This window comes from Mirounga angustirostris, unplaced genomic scaffold (assembly GCF_029215605.1).
Source record: "Mirounga angustirostris isolate CCGP_5_RB_7025 unplaced genomic scaffold, mMirAng1.0.hap1 SCAF_16, whole genome shotgun sequence".
Taxonomy (NCBI): Eukaryota; Metazoa; Chordata; class Mammalia; order Carnivora; family Phocidae; genus Mirounga; species Mirounga angustirostris.
Genome location: NW_026991724.1, coordinates 58116816 through 58136530, shown reverse-complemented (window position 1 = coordinate 58136530; position 19715 = coordinate 58116816). Strand labels below are relative to the sequence as shown.

General features: G+C 51.4%; 1 protein-coding gene across 5 annotated transcripts; it reads right to left on the bottom strand.

Moving 5' to 3' along the window:
* Positions 1–15: 15 nt before the first annotated feature.
* On the bottom strand, positions 16–17963 carry ZNF71 (zinc finger protein 71). Of its 5 annotated transcripts, none has more exons than XM_064580536.1 (4): positions 16786–16919; positions 13997–14063; positions 8439–8565; positions 16–2320 (listed from the first exon to the last, which is right to left on the bottom strand). In XM_064580536.1, the coding sequence occupies exons 1-4, from the start codon at positions 16806–16808 to the stop codon at positions 852–854; spliced, it is 1686 nt and encodes a 561-aa protein (XP_064436606.1). In that variant the 5' UTR covers positions 16809–16919; the 3' UTR covers positions 16–851. The 5 variants fall into 5 exon arrangements, with proteins under 5 accessions (XP_064436606.1, XP_045748382.2, XP_045748383.2 ...); XM_045892426.3 differs by lacking the exon at positions 16786–16919 and adding an exon at positions 17891–17956 and having other exon boundaries at positions 17–2320; XM_045892427.3 differs by having other exon boundaries at positions 17–2320; positions 16811–16877.
* Positions 17964–19715: the final 1752 nt, after the last annotated feature.

Genomic DNA, 19715 nt, shown 5'->3' with positions numbered 1-19715 from the left:
TTAAAGATTTTATTTTTTTTATTTATTCATGAGAGACAGAGAGAGACAGAGGCAGACGGAGAAGCAGGCTCCCTGCAGAGCAGGGAGCCCAATGTGGGACTCGATCCCAGGACCCTGGGATCATGACCTGAGCCGAAGGCAGACGCTTAACCGACTGAGCCACCCAGGCGTCCCTAAAAGTTTTATTTTTAAAAAATTTAACAGACTCTGAGAAACTTCGGCATCTGAAGTGCTTACTGTTGTTTGCTGATGCTGAAAACCACCTTTTCCGCCCGCTTACAACTTGCCAGCTTATCTGGCTCGGTGGCTTGGGGATGGACGGAGGGAGGGCCCCTCTGGCTTCCACCCCAGGAGGGAATTCGTGGAGGGTGAGACCTAACATCTGGACCAGATCTAGGGTCCAGAAATGTCCCCACGTTCACTTATCGAGTCCACCTCCGCCCCCAGCCCCCTCCTGCATTTTCCTACTGAGTGTCGCCCCAGAGACACTAAATAACCTTGTGCCACCTCTTACAGTTCATTCCCTCGGCCTGGAACCCTGATGCCCGGGCTCCTGGAGCTCCTGCGAGTTTCCAGCCACAGTGCCCCTGAGCATGGTCCCAAGTGCGTTAGACACGAGGGACTTGCTCTGCTGTGGATGTGCAGGTGCCCCGTAGGGAGGGGCCTGTCCACAAGTCCCCATCCGTAAGGCCCGTCCGGGGCGGGACTTCTCTAACCCCTGGTGCTACCCGTGGGCGACCCTGTCAGAACTTCTCGTGCTGCCGGCGGGTGTGAAGGATCCCACCCCTCCTGGTGTGGACTCGGAGGCCCCTGAAGGAAGGCCCCAGGACGAGGTGCCCCCCAGGCCGCCCCTAGGTGTGGATCCTCAGGTGGCGCGTGAGGTTGGTGTTCCGGCTGAAGGTTCTCCCACACTCGCTGCACTTGTACGGCTTCTCCCCCGTGTGGATTCTCTGGTGGACCGTGAGCGAAGAGTTCTTGATGAAGGCCTTGCCACACTGGCCACACTTGTAGGGCTTCTCCCCGGTGTGGATCCGCTGGTGCTCGATGAGGTACGCGCTCTGGCTGAAGGCCTTCCCGCACTCGCCGCAGGCGTACGGCTTCTCCCCGCTGTGGCCCATCTGGTGCACGATGAGGGACGAGCGCCCCGTGAAGTGCTTCTTGCAGATGTAGCACTCATAGGGCTTCTCCCCGGTGTGGATCCGCTGGTGCTGGGTGAGGGACGAGTTCTTGCTGAAGGCCTTCCCGCACGCGTTGCACTCGAAGGGCTTCACGCCGATGTGGAACCGCTGGTGCTGGATGAGGTAGGAGCTCTGGCTGAAGGCCTTCCCGCACTCGCCGCACACGTAGGGCTTCTCGCCCGTGTGGTTCCTCTGGTGCAGAGTGAGGGACGAGCTCTTGTTGAAGGCCTTCCCGCACTCCTTGCACGCGTAGGGCTTCTCGCCCGTGTGCGTCCTCTGGTGCTCGGTCAGGTGCATGTTCTGGCTGAAGGCGCGGCCACACACACCGCACACGTAGGGCTTCTCGCCCGTGTGCGTCCTCTGGTGCACGATGAGGTGCATGTTCTGGCTGAAGGCCTTGCCGCAGTCCCCGCACGCATAGGGCTTCTCCCCCGTGTGGATCCGCTCATGCTGCGCGAGCGACGAGGTCTTGCGGAAGGCCTTCCCGCACATGTCGCACACGTAGGGCTTCTCGCCCGTGTGCGTCCTCTGGTGCACGATCAGGTTCATGCGCTGGCTGAAGGCCTTGCCGCAGTCCCCGCATCGGTAGGGCTTCTCTCCGGTGTGAACTCTGCGGTGGATGGTGAGGGACGACCGCTCAATGAAGTGCTTCCCACAGACGTCACATTCAAAGGGCTTCTCTCCCGTGTGGATCCGCTGGTGCTTCATCAGGGATGAGCTCCGGCTGAAAGCCTTACCACAGGCACTGCAGTCGTAGGATTTCTTCTCCACGTCAAGTCTGGGCGGCTGGCTGAGGTCCGGGGCCCTCAGGAACGTCTTCCCATGCATGACCAACGGCCGGGTCCCCTCTTCCCTTGGGCCTTCCGACCGTGGTGGGACCGGGCCGGAGCCCTGGCGGGTGAATGCCTTAAATTCCCGGCACGCGGGGGTGAGCTCCTGGGAAGCCTCCGACTGCTCCAGACAGGTCCTTCTGTTTCCCAGCTGCCCCTCCACCCAGTCACCCTGTGTCCACGCTCCTTCAGAGGCCAGACCGCGGGCACCATTTCTCGGGGGTCCCTCCACGACCACCCCAATGGACGGTCTGTCTTCCGCACTGTCCTCCTTTGGACCCGACTCCTTCATTTCAGGTCTAGTCTCCAAGTCTGGGGGGAGGGGAAAGAGAAGACGAAATGCATGGAGTTAACAATGCTGGGAGTAAGGAACCTCCAAAGCCAGGGATGGATGAGTACACGAAATCAGAGACACAGCAGGGCACGGATGGAGATGCAAATGACAACCTGCTGATCCAAGGGGAAGCAATGAGCTGGTGACAAAGGTGGCTGAAGGAAGCAGAAGCAACAGGAGGGGAGCAGAGGGAACAGGAAGTGTCCCTCCGGGAGAGTGGTGAAAAGGACGGCGGCAGATGGGAGCGAGCGGGAGCGCCAAGGAGAGCCGTCTGAAGAGAGACGACAGGAGGTAAGCCGGCTTGGACGGAGCGGACCAGAGGCTCTTGCAAACCCGAGCAAGGACTTACTGCAACGGGTTCCCTACTTCCAGGGTTCATCCTGAATATCCCCCACCACTTAGGCTTCCCAAAGCACCAATTTTTGTTAGAAATGGTAAGATGACAGCCGACATCTGGGTGGCACGTGCTGGTCGTCCTCCGAGGCCAGCCAAGCTCCGTCCTCCCCTGTCCCGCCCAGTGCCCCTCACTCCCCTCCCCCGCTGCCCAGTCCCGGAGCTGCAGGTGTCCCTTCGAGCTGGTTCCACACCCTCTTGCCTCTGCACATCCGTCCCTGCCTGGTAGTCCCAGCCATGCTGCAGCTCCAATCCCCTCCTTCCTACGAGGAACCAGAAGCAGGGGTAAGGCGGCAGCGGTTCCTGCTGCCCCATTTAAACCCCGACCTAGCCCACAACCCCTGGCATCTGAGACCCCTCCCCTAAGTCACGGTGGGCCATGCCAGGGGAGTCTGGATTTCAGGATCTTCCACATGCTGACGCCTCCCAAATTTGCACCTCCAGCCCAGACCTCCTCTGGGCTCTGCTGACGAATATTCGAAAGCCCACTTGGTGTCCCTCTTGGATACTGCGAGCCTAGTACGTCTCATTCAGAACCTGTGGTTTGGGAACCCCGGCCCCTTCCAGAATCAACAATACAAAGAGAGCCTCATCAAAGAGCCTTAGCAAAGTCAGTCAGACACAGAAGGCCCAATACTGTATGACTCCAGTCCTTGTGAGGCCCCTGGAGTCATCACATTCACAGAGACGGAAAGCAGACCATGGCGCCGGGGCTGGGTGACAGGGTGGGGAGACGGTGTTTTAATGGAGACAGAACTTCGCTTTTGCGAGATGAAAAGACCTCTATGAATGGATGGTGGTGGCTGCACATCAGTGTGAGCGTACTCAATATCACTGAACTGTACACCTAAAAATGGTTAAAATGGTAAATTTTAGGTCTATCTTACCACTTTAAAAAATTAAATTAAAAAAAGACGGAGCAGTCCCCCTTGATTCACCCCTCTTCTCCCGCCATCCGGACTGCTAGCAAGTGCCACTGGATGCGCACAACAGCTTGGACTAGATCAAATCTTGCCATCACCCCTGCCAGTGATCCAGTTAGCACCCCAGATTTCCTAGCCGAAATGCAGCAAGACCGACCACCCTCACCCCTCTATGATGCATTTTCCACTCAGCAGCAAGAGGATCTTCTTAAGAGTCAGACCAAACCCTCCAGTGTCTTCCTGGTGTGCTGAGAATCAAAGCCAGTGCCTTCCCCGGCCTACAGTGTCCTCAGCACAGAGCCAGGCCCCCCTCTCCTAACCTGTCTCCCACCACCCAACCCTGCTCACCTGCTGTCAGCCAGACTTGCCCTGTGGTTCCCTTTTTCTTCCCTGACAAGCTGTCCATGCCAAGTGCTTCCTGCCTCGGGGCCTTTGCACGTGCCACCACCCCACCCCACCTTCCCAACGGTGCTCATCCTTCAGCCCTGAGCTAACATCCTCCACAGGGAGGCCTTCCCTGTCCATCCCACAGTGGAAAGGAACACCCCTCCTGCTACTCTCTTGCCTGTTTCATTGTAGGTGCTCATTATGATCTGTGGCAACTTTCGTCTGTCCCTGGATCTGTTTATTGCCAGCCTCCCTATGGAAAGGGAGCTCCGTGAGGCCACGGACCTTGTCGGGGCCCAGCTCCTGCAGCACTGCCTGGCACACAGAAGCTGTCCAATGAACATTCACTGGGCAACGTGCCTGGTGCGGCGCTAAGCCATCTGCATGGATCATTCCATGCAGCCCTGACAACAACATGCGAGTTAGGTACTCTTAAGGTTGTGCCCATTTTACAGACGAGGGAACTGAGAGTCTGAGAAGCAAGTGACAAACTCAAGGTCACAGCACATTCGAGGCAGAGCTGAGATTCTAGCAGTCTGATCCCAGAGCCATACGCCCTGATGAGTCACTGTTTTGCTGTGAGTTGCGTTCCTATCCCAGAGGAAAAGATTTGAGAAATACTGAAGGTAGGGGAATGATTGTGGCTTAGTCACCTTGGGGTATGCGTGATGCTCAGCTGTTACGGCAGATGATGGCATGGGATGTGAAGGCTGTGGGGTGGGGACGGGAAGGGGGATGGCAAATCGGGGTGGGGCCAATGGGGACTGAGAGGCGCTGGGATATCAACTGGCCGTGGCTGCAGAGATCAAAGCGGGCAGTCTCAGCTGTGAAAACAGTTGAAAGTCCTTTGGAGCAAATACTAACTTGAGAAGTCAGGAGATCGGAGGCAGAATGCCAGCACACCCTGCAATCTAAGCGGGCAGGGGAAAGGAGACGGCCTCCCTTTCATGGATTAAAAGCCGTCAGGAGAGATCGTTTGCAGAAAAGCAAACACTCGGGCGCCTGGGTGGCTCAGTCGTTAAGCGTCTGCCTTTGGCTCAGGTCATGATACCAGGGTCCTGGGATCGAGCCCCGCATCGGGCTCCCTACTCAGCGGGAAGCCTGCTTCTCCCTCCCACTCCCCCTGCTTGTGTTCCCTCTCTCGCTGTGTCTCTCTGTCAAATAAATAAAGCAAAATCTTAAAAAAAAAAAAAAGAAAAGAAAAGAAAAGCAAACACTCAGCTCTTAGCCGTGAGAAGCTGTGAATACACAGCTCAACGTCAGCCAAATTAAACCAACCGGCCACATGGCGTTTCACCAACAAGACTGGCAAACAGCAGAGCACTGAGGACGTGCGGCTGGTGCAGGGTGGGGATGTGGGCATCCTTGCTGCAGTCGAGGGCAATGCTAACAGGACGATGTCTGCAGAGGTCACTTTGGCAAAAAGCTACTCACGTACAAAACGCTATTCATTCCTTTTGGTCTAAATAGGGATGTTTTTGTGGTACTAGATTTCTTGTCTTTTATAGTTTCTTTTCTCATATTCTGTATTTCTACGATTGTTTTGGATCACCAAGTAATTCACACTTGTAATTAAACATCAAACATCAAAAAATAACAAAATGGAAGTCTCCTGCAATCTCACCTGTGTTAACCGTTAGGTGTGTATTTTTAGAACTTTCTCCCCAGTATACACCTTTTTAAAAAAGTGCATACAACGCACTTGTATGCACACATACATATGAATGCACACTTTTTCCCCCTCAAATGGGGCTTCTGGCCCAGATAGAGTAACAGGGGTCAGATGTCCCTTCAACCTACAGCCTAAAGCAAAGGGAGAGGGTACGGGGGAGGACAAAATATATAAAACAAAAGTCGTAAGACATCTGACAATAAAGGGCAATGTTACCTGAGAGGTGGGATCAGAGAGGCAGGCCCTAGGACCACCCAGCTTACTCATGGGAAAGGCTGCAGGCTTCGGGTGGGGCCGTGGGGAGTGGGGAGGGAGGACAAGGCAACGCCCAGCAGATGCCCTGAGCAGAGAGAGCGCTCTGGAGATCTGTGAGGTCCTTCCCCCAGCATCAGATTCCTGGTCAGGATGCAGACATGGAAACCACCCAAGCTTGGGAAAAAACACCCAGAAGGATTTGAAAATGGACCCAGAGCCGATCGAGGCTGGGAACAGTGCCTTCTCACACCAGCCAGCCACGAAACCCATACCATGTAATTCACAGGCACTGGGTAGGACACTCCAGGGGGTCACGAGGACAGCAAGCTACCTGAGCCCAGGTCATAAAGGCAGAAACTGAGAGCAGATCAAATGATAGAGTGCTGGTGTCAAAACAGACACAGATGGAGGAGACAGAACACAGCCCAGAATGAGACCCACACATACATACATGGACAACTGATTTTTGACGGACACGCAAAGGAAATTTTTCCAGGGGAAAAGTGCAGTCTTTTCAACAAATGGTGGTAGAACAACTGGATATTTGTTTGATGGAAAAAAAAGAGCTTCAATTAACACTTTGTGTCATTATAAAAATTAACTCTAGAGCGATCACAGAACAAAACACATAACCTAAAATTATACGACTTATAGAAGAAAAGCTTTGTGGCCTTGAGATAAGCAGAGATTTCTTAGATATGACATCAAAAGCATGATCCCAGAGGAAAATGACTGATAAATCGGACTACATCCAATTAAAACCTCCGGCTCTTCAGCAATTAGTGCCGGGGCACTTGGATACCCACACGCAAGAGTGACATTAGATCCCTTTCCTACACAATTCATGAAAATTAACTCAAAATGGACCAAAGACCTAAATGAAGAGCCAAAATTACAAAAGTCTTAGAAGAAAACATAGGAGTGAATCTTAGTGGCCTTGGGTCAGGCAACAGTCTCTCAGACAGGACACCAAAAGCACACACAACAGTGCACATCCCCGAGAATGGCTAAAATGACAAAGACTGAGCATGCAAAGCTTTGACAATCACATGGAGCACCTGGAGCTTGCGGGCTCTGCTGGCGGAAATGTAAAATGGTACCACTGCTTTGGAAAAAAGTCTGGCAGTTTCCTGAAAGGTTAAGATACGCCTACCATGTGATTCAACCATTCTACTCCCCGGTGTTTGCTCAAAAGAAAGGAAAGCATAGGTCCACAGTGAACGCTGTACACACGGGTTCATAGCAGCTTTATTGGTGGCAGCTCAGAACTGGAGACAACCCAAATGTCCATCAAGAAGTGAATGGATAAGCAAATCATGGTCTATCCATGAAGTAGAATATTACTCAGCAATAAAGAGAAGTGAACTACTGATACATACAACATGAGTGAACCTCAAAATAATTATGCCGAGTGAAAGAAATCAGACCAAAAAAAAAAAAAAAAGAGTACATGCTGTATGAGTGTGTATATGTAAAATTCTAGAATATGCAAATTAAACCACAGTGCCGTAAAGCACTTACACATAAAGTGGTTGCCCGGGGAAGGGAGGGTGGGTGCAGGAAGCACACGGAGATACTAAAAGGGGTAATGGATATGTTCATTATCTGGATCATGGTGATGGCTTCCCCCTGGGTGTATACAGATGTCAAAATGCATCAGATTGTCCATTTTAAATACGTGCAGTTAACGGTCAATTATACTTCCATGAAAGCTGTAAGAGAAATGGGACATATTCTCGGTCTGGAAGTTAGTGGTTTTGACCTAACTGTATCAAGGGATATCTTTCCATGTCAGCGTCTACAAAGAGTGCTCATCTTTGAAGACCTACATGGTTTCCATCATCCTGGTATGATTTGATGTGTTTAGTCAGTCTTGTGTGGGTGGGCATTTAGGTCATTTCTCCTTTTCTTCCTGTGTAAAAGTTTGCACACTCACAGGAAGATATCTAAAGGACAGATCCCTAAAAATAGAACCGTTCAAAATTTGGCTAATAATGCTCAAACTGTCCTCCAAAATTGCTGTCCCAATTTTATATTCCTAAAATGGGGAAGTCTTTTTCCCTACACCCTCACAATACAGGCTATTATCATTCCTTACGGGCCAAAACTGTACTTCTTTGACTTGATATATATTTCTTTGACTATTGGTAAGGTTTAAAAATCTTTTATAAACTGTGATTTTTGTGTACTTCTACATTTATGAACGGCCAGCTCCTATGTTTGGTCGACCTTTCTATCATTGTTTCTTGTTTCATTCCTGTTTATTCCTAGGAGCTCTTTATATAATTATAATCCTTTGACTATTACACATGTGGTGAATATTATTCCCCCATTTCATTACCTATCAACTTTATTTTTATCTTTAAACTTTCTACATAGTCAAATCTGTCCATCCTTTTTCTTATTTCTTTGTAGTCCTCAAGTGACAGGCCGATGGTGAGTAATTCACTGAAGCTGCCCCCTTACCCAGAGAGACCAGGTTCCTGTAGTTCTCCAGCATCACATCTCTGTACAGGTCCTTCTGGGCAGGCTCCAACTGCTGCCACTCCTCCTGGGTGAAGTCCACTGTCACATCCCTGAACGTCACTGATTCCTGTAAGAGGAAACCCACAACCACTCACCGCAGGGCCCTGCTCACAGAGGTCTCGACAAAAGGCCAGAAAAGCCAAGAGGATTTAGGGGAGGCAGACGGGATGTCTCTGGAGTGATTTCAAGAAGGTGCGGAGTTCTGAAGGGACCAACCCCTCAGTGTTCTTGGTGCCTACTTATAGTGGGATGGTCCTCTGACAGAGAAATAAAACAAATATAAGACTGTTTAAGCAGAAAGTCACACACTTTGGAAACAGAGAAGGAATCAAAGGTATAATGACCATAACCCTGTGAATGGACATGTGCATTAGTTGCCCGGTAAAGGCAGAATCCTAGATGGAATCCAGTAGTTCCACACACTGTCCTGAGCCCCTATGGAGCTGCAGGCACTGAGCTAGGTGCTGGGAAATGACACAGAAAGTTCAAGTACTAGCTCCTCATGGACGAGGTACATGAACACATACATGACTGACCAGCAATCTGGTCAATACCACCGTGAAGGTACGAACAAAATCCTCCAGGAGCCCTGAGCAATGGCAGCTTTAGGGGGTGTCTAGGAAGACTTCAGAAAGGTGACACCGAATGTAGTCTGAGGGGACAATGAATGGTTGGGTCTGTGGGGGGGAGGCTGGATCAAGACCTGAGGCTTAAGCTGCAGATTAGGCCACGGGGAACAGTGGAGAGTTCCTGGGGTGGAAGCCTCGGTGCCTTCCCAACAGATGCTGTAAACCCTGTGGATAAAATGAATATTCTGTAGCACGGTAGGTAATGATGATGGTGATGACGTCAACCACACGGCGACAAGACCTATCACTTACTGTGCAGTTGCTGTGGGCTGGGTCCTATTCAAAGCGCTTGCTGTAAGTTGAATTATGCCCACCCCCAAGTCCTATGTGGAGTCCAAACCTCCAGCACCTCAGAATGGATGTTATTTGGAAACAGGGACATTGCAGATGTAATGAGTGAAGATGAAATCATACTGGGGTCGGGTGGGCCCTTAACCCTACACGACCGGTGTCCTCATAAAAAAGAGATATTTAGACACAGACACGCACACAGGGAGAATGCCGTGTGAAGACTGGCATTATGCTGCCACAAGCCCAGAACTACCAGAAGCTCGAAAGAAGACCTGGAACGGCTCCCTCTCTTAGGCCTTCCGAGGAAGCACGGCCCTGCCGACACCTTGACCTTGGGGACGTCGTCCCCCAGAACTGCGAGAAGACAGATTTACACTGTGACCCCCGGTCTGTGGTACTTTGTTATGGCAGCCTTAGCAAACCAACACATCCATCCTGCTCACTACGATATCCCCAGTGCTTTGTACAATGCCTGGCTTCTAGCAGGCGCTCAACAAATAGCTCTTGAATGAATAACTGGATCAATGAATAAGGAGGGCCTGAGAATTAAGTTAACCCATGTTTGCTGCTCAGAACAGTACATACATACAGCAGGTGCTCAATAACCATCAGATACGGTTACTGCCGCCCACAGGGCCTTGGCTCCCTCCAGTGTGCTGAGCACCACCCCCAGCCCGGACCCTGAACCACGGCTCATCCTCCCTGGGAGGAGACCTCATCTCTTGGCCAGTTCTTCCATTGTCCCCAGTGCCTGCCCAGCGCCCCGGGCTCACACTGGCCTCCCTGTCTCAGGGGCCACCATCGCTCGATGCAGATGCAGCATGCAGCGGCGGCTAAGGGTTTGGACTTGGGAGTCTGGTAGCCTGCAATGAAATCCTGGCTCTGTCGCTCCTAGGCTGTGTTTCCTTGGGCTACTGTCTCAACCTTTCGGAACCTCATTTGTTCAGGGGGCTTCATAACAACAATGTCCCCCTCCGTGGCTGTCAGGGGTGTTGAGTGAGGTAATGCATGTATGCTTCCAGCATGGTGTCCCGTACAGCTGGAGTAAGCTCTTGATGAATGCCAACTTTTGCTAATCATCATTTGATTAATTTTGATGTTTCATATATATCTTACATACTTTTTATTATTAATAATAGTTATTATTATATGATATTATTATTTGATTTTTGACCTAATACAACCTTTGACCAGTCCTGCTAATAATTCCTTCTTTTTAAAAAAACCCACTTTATTGAGGTATGGTTGCCATACAAAAAGCTGTGAATATTAATTAATACAATTTGGTAAGTTTGGAAAGTATACACCCATGTAATCACCACCACAATCTTTTTTTTTTTTTTTAAAGATTTTATTTATTTGACAGAGAGAGACACAGCGAGAGAGGGAACATAAGCAGCGGGAGTGGGAGAGGGAGAAGCAGGCTTCCTGCTGAGCAGGGAGCCCAATGTGGGGCTTGATCCCAGGACCCTGGGATCATGACCCGAGCTGAAGGCAGATGCTTAACGACTGAGCCGCCCAGGCGCCCCCACCACCACAATCTTAAACTTATCCATCACTTCCACAAGTTTCCTCCTGCCCCCATTTAAAATTTATTTTAATTTTTTATGTAGTAATTCTTTCAGAAAGTCTTGCCTAAGCATGTTCCATCTCAACTCACTCAATAAATCAACTATTTACTGGGCATGTACCATACACCAAGCCTGGCTGGGGGTGCACAAAAATACACCCAAACCACAATGGATGGTCTTGGAAGTCTTGGAGTCCATGCCTTACCGCAAAGGATGCTGGGAGGGCAGACAGCGGGGGGTCGAGGAGACCTCCCCTAGAAGTGAAGCTCAACACCAAAGGCACCCAAGCTCTCAGAGTCCTCCTATATAATATAGGTAAAAGAACAAATCGAGACAACCACCACAGATAAGTTAAAAATGGTGCAGCCGCTTTGGAAAAGAGGCTGACAGTTCCTTCAATGGTTAAACACAGCAACCCCACTCCTGGGTCTGTACCCAAGAGAAATGAGGACATGGGTTCAAACAAAAAAACTTGTAATGGTCACTGCAGCATTACTAACAATAACCAGAAAGTGGAAACAACCCAAATGTCCATCAGCCGATGAATGAATGAACAAACATGCTCTCTCCACGCCATGGAATATTACTCAGCCCTGAAAAGGAAGGAAGCATTCGCACGTGCTACCACATGAAGGAACCTCAAAAGCATCATGCTGAGAGGCAGATACAAAAGATCACACAGTGTGTGATTTCATTTACATGAAACGTCCCAAATATGAAAATTCGCAGAGGAAGAGAGTAGATTAGTGGTTGCCAGGGCCAGGGGACCAATGAGGGAAATGGGAACAAGTGTTAATGGGCACACATTTCCTGTTTGCCTTATGAAAATGTTCTAGAACTGACTGCGGTGACCACTGCACAGCTCTGTGATTAGACCATAAACCAATGAACTGTATATGGTGTGGTAGGCAGAGTGCGTCCCAATAAAGGGGTTACCTAAATGAAGACATGACAAACCGAAAGTCACAGACAAGTAAACTGACACGTTCGTACAGCAAATTAAATTTCACATAGACACAAAAGATTCAAAAGTCGCAGTTATTATCCAAATGATAAATGGAAAAAAGGAAGAAAATACAGGTCATGTATGACCTGCAAACGGAGAGACCTTTAAAGTCAACAATGTCACCACGGAAGGAGAGGCAGATTTGGTTTTAAAGATCTGAAATGCTTTTGTAATTTAAAAATATAGAATAAATGAAGAAACAAAGAGCGAGCCTGGGAAGAATATTTGCCATGACCATTTACACACACACACACTCTTAAAATTTCAAGGATACTGAGAGTCCTGTAGACTGGTAAAGCACAAGACAGATATCTACCCGCCTGCAGAAATGGCTAACAAACATTTCCTGAAAATAGACCCTCACCCATAATACAGACAATGCTACTCAAGCTCAGCCATCATGCTCAAGGTCAACACCATGTGTCATTTATATCCCACGTCCAGACCGCGGAAACCTCTCCTCCAGCCTGGCGGGGAACACACACATACTGCCACCACCAGTGGGAAAAGCGCTAGCAGCCTCATGGAAGGCCTCCGAAACATCCAACCCGGGATTCCTCCTCGAGGAAGCACGCCTAAGAAATCACACGAAATGCACAGAAAGACTTACGCGCCAGCCGTGTCCCTCCTGACATTGTTCGTAACCACGAGTAATTGGAAAGAAATAAACGTCCCACAGCAAGGGAACCACAAAGGAAGCCAGCTACAGCTCTTAGACGAAATTCTTACATAGCCATTAAAATGGATGTTACAGGGAGCCTTTAACTACGAGGAGAAATGCTTAGGATTAAATCTTCAACAACAAAAAAACAGGATATAAAAACTGCTTAGCCAGGGTGATTCTCATTTTTGCAAAACATGTATCCAGGGAAAGAAAGACACCCAAACATTCAAGAGTGGTTATCTCCTGGTACAAGATCGCAGGTCAATCCCATTCTCTCCACTGTGTTCTTCTGGACTCTTCTAAGCTCTTTATAATGATTATGCATGTCCTTACCTACCAGGAATTTTCTTTTACTTTTATGATAGACTATTTACGGCATCAAAATTTTTTTTTAAAAAGTCAAACTCACCGGATGACTATGCAGCCAAACAAGCGATGTTTGCAAAGCTTATGAAGTTTCAAAATAAGGGAAATCCTTATCGATTAAAGTTGGCATGGGGAGGGGGGGAATCTCAATATTAAAATGGCAGAGCCAATACTTGGTCAATTTTTTAAAATAATAATCAGAGAAGGAAGAAAATAAATGAATACACAAATATCCATATGGTTTATCTATGGGGAAAGGGACTATGGGTGAATTATATTGTCTTACCTACAGTTTACTGGGTTTTCCCAGTTTTCTAGAAGGAATATTTACATGTAATTTTTTTATTATGAAATATTTCTGGCATAAAAGGAAATTTAGAGAAAAACACAACAAACAACCATACACTGAAGCATAAAACCTACTAGCGAGAGCCGCAGACGCCCAGCTGCCCTACCCCGTGGTGTCCTCCTCCCTCTCCCCAGAGGCGACCGCTGTCCTAAGTGTGCATGTGGGCCTTGTTCCAGCCCGTGTTTTGTCCTTTCACCACGCATGTGGGTGTTCATAAGCGACATTCACGCGTCTGGTACAGCATGCTGCCCAGGCCCCTCTGCAGGGGCCTTTTTCACACTTGATGTGATGTGTTTAAACCACCACTTCCCAGTTGCCCATTTGTCTCCCAAAAGCCCCCGAGGACAGAGCCGGTCCTTCCCAAGCTGCCCTGTCCCCCTTGGCTGACAGAAGCCAGTGTCAGGGGCAGGCAAGGGGCTGCCGAGCCCGGAAAGGGCAGAGCAGAGGAGAGCAGCACTCATGCATGTGACCCTCCCACCTCAGGGCAGACACAGGCCCCTGGAGACAGCCCAGTAGGTGAGCTCCACAGGGGCTTGGGAGTCAGAGGGTCATCCCTGGGCAGGAGTCCTGCCCCTTGGGCTTGAGCCTCTGGAATGGAGTGTGAGAGGGTAACATGACTTACCAGGGCCTCGTCAGTCAGCAGCTGGGTAGCCATCCCTCCAGTGCCCAGGGTGACGGGAACGGGCAGACTACGGTTGGGAGAGAGAGAGAGGACACAGTGAGAGACCAGGCCTGGGCCTGCTTCACACAGCAGACAGGACAGACAGACACATACCCACTGGGAGGCAGGCAAGGAGGGACACACACACACGTGAATAACAAACACAAAGCACGACTCCTCGTGCAAGGTCCTGGGCGGGCATCTCTCCTTTAATCCTCTTAATGCCCCACAAAATAAGTCCTACTTCCACCCACCCCATTTCACAGATGAGAAAACTGAGGCCCAATAAGCCACTGGCCCAGGATTACACAGCTGGGAATGGAGTTGGGCAGAGTATGTCCAGGTCTAGGTGCTTGCTGCCTCTCAAATGCACAACCAGACACCCCCACACCAGCATATCCATTCCCACAGAATGCTGGGAGCAACAGGACCCTCTGCCTTCTCCCAGCCACCCTGCTCAGACCCCCTCCCCAGGTCCGAGTGCTGGTCTGAGGCCCCACTCCCCACCCCTGCAGGCGATCCCCCACATCTCCTGGGGGTAACCGTGGGGCTCAGCTAACAGATACACAGAAGGAACTTGGGGCCTTATAGCACACAGGAAGAGCTCAACACATAGCAGCTGTTATTACTGTCGTTGGTTGTGTATGTTCCGAAGAGTGGGATACAGTCAGCTTTGTTCTAAAGTGTCTCCTTTCTTACAGCAGTGCCCCGCTCCTATTTATGGCAGTCACACAGAATGCCCCCCCCCCTTTTTTTTAAAGATTTTATTTATTTGACAGAGAGAGAGGGAACACAAGCAAGGGGAGTAGGAGAGGGAGAAGCAGGCCCCCTGCGGAGCGGGGAGCCCGATGCGGGGCTCGATCCCAGGACCCTGGGACCATGACCTGAGCCGAAGGCAGACGCCTAACGACTGAGCCACCCAGGCGCCCCTCCAAACGAGTTTCTTAAAGTGTAAGAACCATGAAGACAAAGAAAGGTCTTTTTGAGGCCAAAGGGCCCCCCACTTTTACAAGCAAAAAGTTGCGATTTTAACTCACACATAAAGGACAGGTGGGCAGAAGCCTTTAGAACCCCAGTTCTCCCCTAGGGGGTGATTTTGGCCCCAGGAGACATTTGACAACGTCTGGAGACATTAGTAGGTGCCACAGCTTGGGGGAGCGTGCTGCTATGGCATTTGGAGGGCGCAGACCAAGCATGCTGCTCAATATCCTACACTGCACAAGACGGCCCCCACAGCAAAGACTGCCAATAGCGTGGGGGCTAAGAAGCCCCAGTGTTGCTCACAAAGGCGTGGGCTGGGGTCTCTTACCACTTCCTTTCCACAGACTCCACAGCACCACATCTGGCCTGCAGCAAGCCCTCAATAAAAATGTCCTCCAGCTTAAAATCCTCCTATGGCTTCCCTCGGCATTAGAAATCATCCAGTCTTCCCAGCTGCCCACGTGGCCCTTATGGTCTGCCCCTGCTGGCCATCCCCCTTCCACTCCGCTGTCCCCTCCAACACTTGGCCCCAGGCGCACTGGCCTTCACATCTGGTGCTCCCTTTTCAGGGATGCTCTTCCCATGGCTAGCTCCATCTCCCAGTCAGCTTAAGAGTCACCTCCTTGGGGAAGTAAGTCCCCACCCCCAGGCCCCTGAGCTCAAGTGGCAACCCCCACCCCTTCCACCATCTCCCTATAGCACACATGATCGTCGACAACGGTCTTTTTAAAGAGGTGTTCTCAAGTTCCTCATCTGTCTTCCTTCCACCAGAATGCAACGCCCCGGGAAGCAGAGATGATCATTTCTGCACAGCGTCTCCGGCATCTTGGACAATGTACGGCACACAGGAGGTTCCCGAACACAGAGGGAACGAACAGATAAGCAAACTTCTAGTGTTGGCAAAGACACAAAGAAATGGGCCCTCTGACACACAGCTGAAGGAATGGGAGTCTCTCACCTTTCCAGAAAGTGAGCTGGCAATATACGGACCCCATAACCCAGAACCCTGTCTGAGACTCTGCCCATAGCAATAAAAGCTCTGCGCAAAAGGTTGTAACATAGAAAAAGACGTTTATCGTAACACAATTCCTAGAGGCAAAAGGCCAACCAACCAACCAACAAAAAGTCCTGGAAACAATAAGTACCCATCAGTAAGGGAGAGGCCGTATTATGAAGGATCAGGTCATCTCTACAAAGGAGGAGTTAGTTCTGCGTCTACTCACATCTGTAATGTCACTAAGTGAGAAACACAAGTTAGACGAGAGTTTTATACCTAACTTTAACCTCTCTGCGTAAAGACAAATCTCTGCGTAAAAACACGGTGGGGCGTGTTTCCGTGCAGCATTTCTGAGCCTGGGGAAGGCCATGGAATGATGGACACCAGGTGGTGCCTTGAGGGGACAAAGTGGGAATGAGAAGGAGGCGTTATTCGTTGTCTTCCTTCGTATTCTTTTGTTTCCCTGGATGCAATAATTTCTATTACTGTCATAATGTTTGAAAAAAGATTCAACTTTTTAAATGTTACTCGTTCTGGACTGGCAGCCTCTGACTCCTAGCCCTGCACTGTGAGGTCGGCGACGCTGGCCCCTTCGGCTGGACGTGGACAGAGCCAGAGCCAGCTCACCCACGAGGCACGGTGAGCCGAGGACCCCTAATATCAGAAAAGGTGAACGTAATCCAACCCAGATTATATGTGTCCTTGCAGCAGTGGAATCAGAGACTGTAATTAAAAAAAAAATTTTTTTTTTAAAAGGAGTCCATGAACTCACGGTGGCCCTGTAAAGTGACACATACACAGGGCTGGTGGCTGTTGAACCCAGCGTGGCCCGAGATCTGTGCTCCCTCCTTCCTCCTCTTCCTCTGAGCTTTCTGGTATTTCCTTCCTTCCATTGTTTCTAGCGCAGAATCCCAAGGGGGAAGATCCTGGAGCTTGGTCTCGGATGAGTTGAAAGGAAAAAAGAATTTCCCATTTGTCTGGCAGCTAGGCGTGGGGGCTCTGGAGCCCGGATGCCTGGGTATAGAGCTGGGTGACTCAGTCTCTGTGCTCAGCTTCCTCATCCGTAAAATGGGGGTGATGAGGGCTTCCCTCCTGAGTTCCTGGAAGGCCTCTAAACGAGGCAGTCCCAGCAAAGTGCCCAGAACAGCACTCTGAGTGCCCAGTACACAGTCCCTGGTCAGGACGCGGCAGGGGTCAGGACCCCCTTAAGAAGGCCCTGTGAGAGGAGGCGGGAAACGGAGGAGCACCCCCAGCCCCAAATGCCGACACCCACACCCTTCCTGGCCCTCCAGGGCCTTCTACGCGCCAGGCAAGTCTGGGAGCGCCTGGGAGGCGCTGGGGCCTCTGGGGGCCCCAGGCCAGGCCCGCCTGCCCAGCCAAACCCGGCCCTCCACACACGCTTTTGGGAGGGGCACACGCTTACGCACTCGCACCCAGCCCGCAGGGGCCGGAGACAGACACGGGTGGGCACGCCGCCAGCGGGGGGCCTCAGAGACGCGCCTCACCCCCAGAGGCCAGGAGCGGACGCAGGCGCGCCCGGGCGGCCCCGCGGGGACCCGCGCGCGCACGTGGGCCGCCAGGAGCGGACGCAGGGGCGCACCCACACACACCGCGCAGGGGCCGCCCGACTCGCTCGGACTCACACACGGGCACGAGGGCAGGGCCGGCGCACACGCGGCCGGGGACACCGACGCGCCTCCGCTCCGGCCGGAGCCCCCCTCCACAGCCCTCCAGCCCTCCCCTGCCCCTCCCCGCCCGCAGCCCGCACGGCCCCTGGCCCGGGCGAGGGTCGGCGCGCGCCGGGGAGCGGAGGGAGGGGCCCGCCCCTCCCCCTCCTTCCGCCCCGCCCCGCCCCGCCCGCCCGCAGCCGGACTCACCGCGCAGCTCCGCCAGGACAATGCCCCGCGCCCGCCGGGCCCGCCCGGCCGCGCTGCGCCTGCGCCGTCGGACGGACTACACTCCCCAGAGGCCCGCGCGCCGCGCCTCCGTTCGGGCCTCCCGCCGAGCGGAGCCGAGCGGAGCCGAGCGGAGCCGAGCTCGCCCGAGACCCGATCGCGCCCTTCCATCTCCCGGAGGTCCCCGCCGCCCCGCTACAAGGAGGCGGGGCGTGGGGGGGAGGAGTGAGGGAGAGGGCGGGGCGAAGGGTCAGGGAGGGGAAGGGCGGGGAGGGGAGGCCTGGGAACGGGGGGGAAGGGAGGGGGAGGGGGAGCAGGAAGGGAGCGGGCGGCAAAGAAGTTGGCAGGGAAAATCCCAGAAAAGGGGGGGTCCGGGGTAGAGGCAGAGGAACTCGGCTCTGTGCCCCCCGCAGCCCGGCCTAAGGACCGCTGAGGGACGACTCCGGAGAGCTCGCTAGAACCCGCTGTTCACGCTGATCGGCCCTCAAGCAAAGCAGCAACTGGCCACAGGGAGAGAAAACACTGACCCTTCGTTCGATGCCTCCTCTGTGCCGGCTTCCGTCCACGAACGCAGTTCAGGCCTCCCAACCAGGCTCCTTGCCGCGCGAGGAGGGCGATGCGGACGCAAGAGCCGAGTGGGGCTGCTGGGGGAGGACCAGGTCTCCTGGCCGGGACCTGGAATCCAGGTCCGAAAGCATTTGCTGAATGAGTGGCCGCAGAAATATAAAAATCAGCTAGATAATCCTAGGTGGGGACTCACGATTTCTTAACTGGATATTTCATTTTGCGGTAAATGTAGATTCACGTGCACTTGCAAAAAATAAAATGGAAACCATACAGAAAGACCCCCTGTATCCTTCATCTGGTTGTCCCCAACAACGGCATCTTGCAATATCAGAATTAGGACATTGATGTAGATGTTGCCAAGATACAGAGTATTTCCATCACCGCTGGGTCCCTCCATTCTTCCTCCAGACCTCATCCTTCCGTAACCCCATCGATAATCTGTTCTCTGCATCCATAGTTTTCCCAAAAATGTTATACAATAGGCTTTTTATTTCCCATTCAGCATAATTCTCGAGATTTATCCAAGTTGTTATACCTGTCAGTTTATTACTTTATTACCAAATTCTATCTCATGGTATTGACATACCACAATTTGGGTATCACATCTGGGATGTTTCCACTTTGGGGCTATTCCAGATGTTTTTTGTGTTTTTTTTTTTTTTTCTTTTCATTGTGGTAATATTTTGGATATTAACCCTTATCAGATATTTGGTTTGCAAATATCCTCCCATTCCATAGACTGCCCTTTCACTGTTGTTTCCTTATGACAGGTTTTGTGTGAACATAAATCTCTATTTCTCTGTGATAAATGCCCAGGGATCCAATTTCTAGGTCACACGGTATTTGTATTTTTAGTTTTTTCTTTTTCTTTTTTTTTTTTTAAAGATTTTATTTATTTATTTGAGAGAGAGAATGAGACAGAGAGAGAGAGCACGAGATGGGGGAGGGTCAGAGGGAGAAGCAGGTTCCCCACTGAGCAGGGAGCCCGATGCGGGACTCGATCCCAGGACTCCAGGATCATGACCTGAGCCGAAGGCAGTCGCTTAACCAACTGAGCCACCCAGGCGCCCCTTTTAGTTTTTTCTTATTTAAACAAACTGCCACACTGTTTCCCAGAATAGCTGTGCCATCTTACACCCCTACCAGCAATTTACGAGATAAGAAGAGGTTAGGGCACAGACAGCACAGAGGGATGACCACATGAAGACACAGAGAGAAGGTGGCCATCTACAAGCCAAGG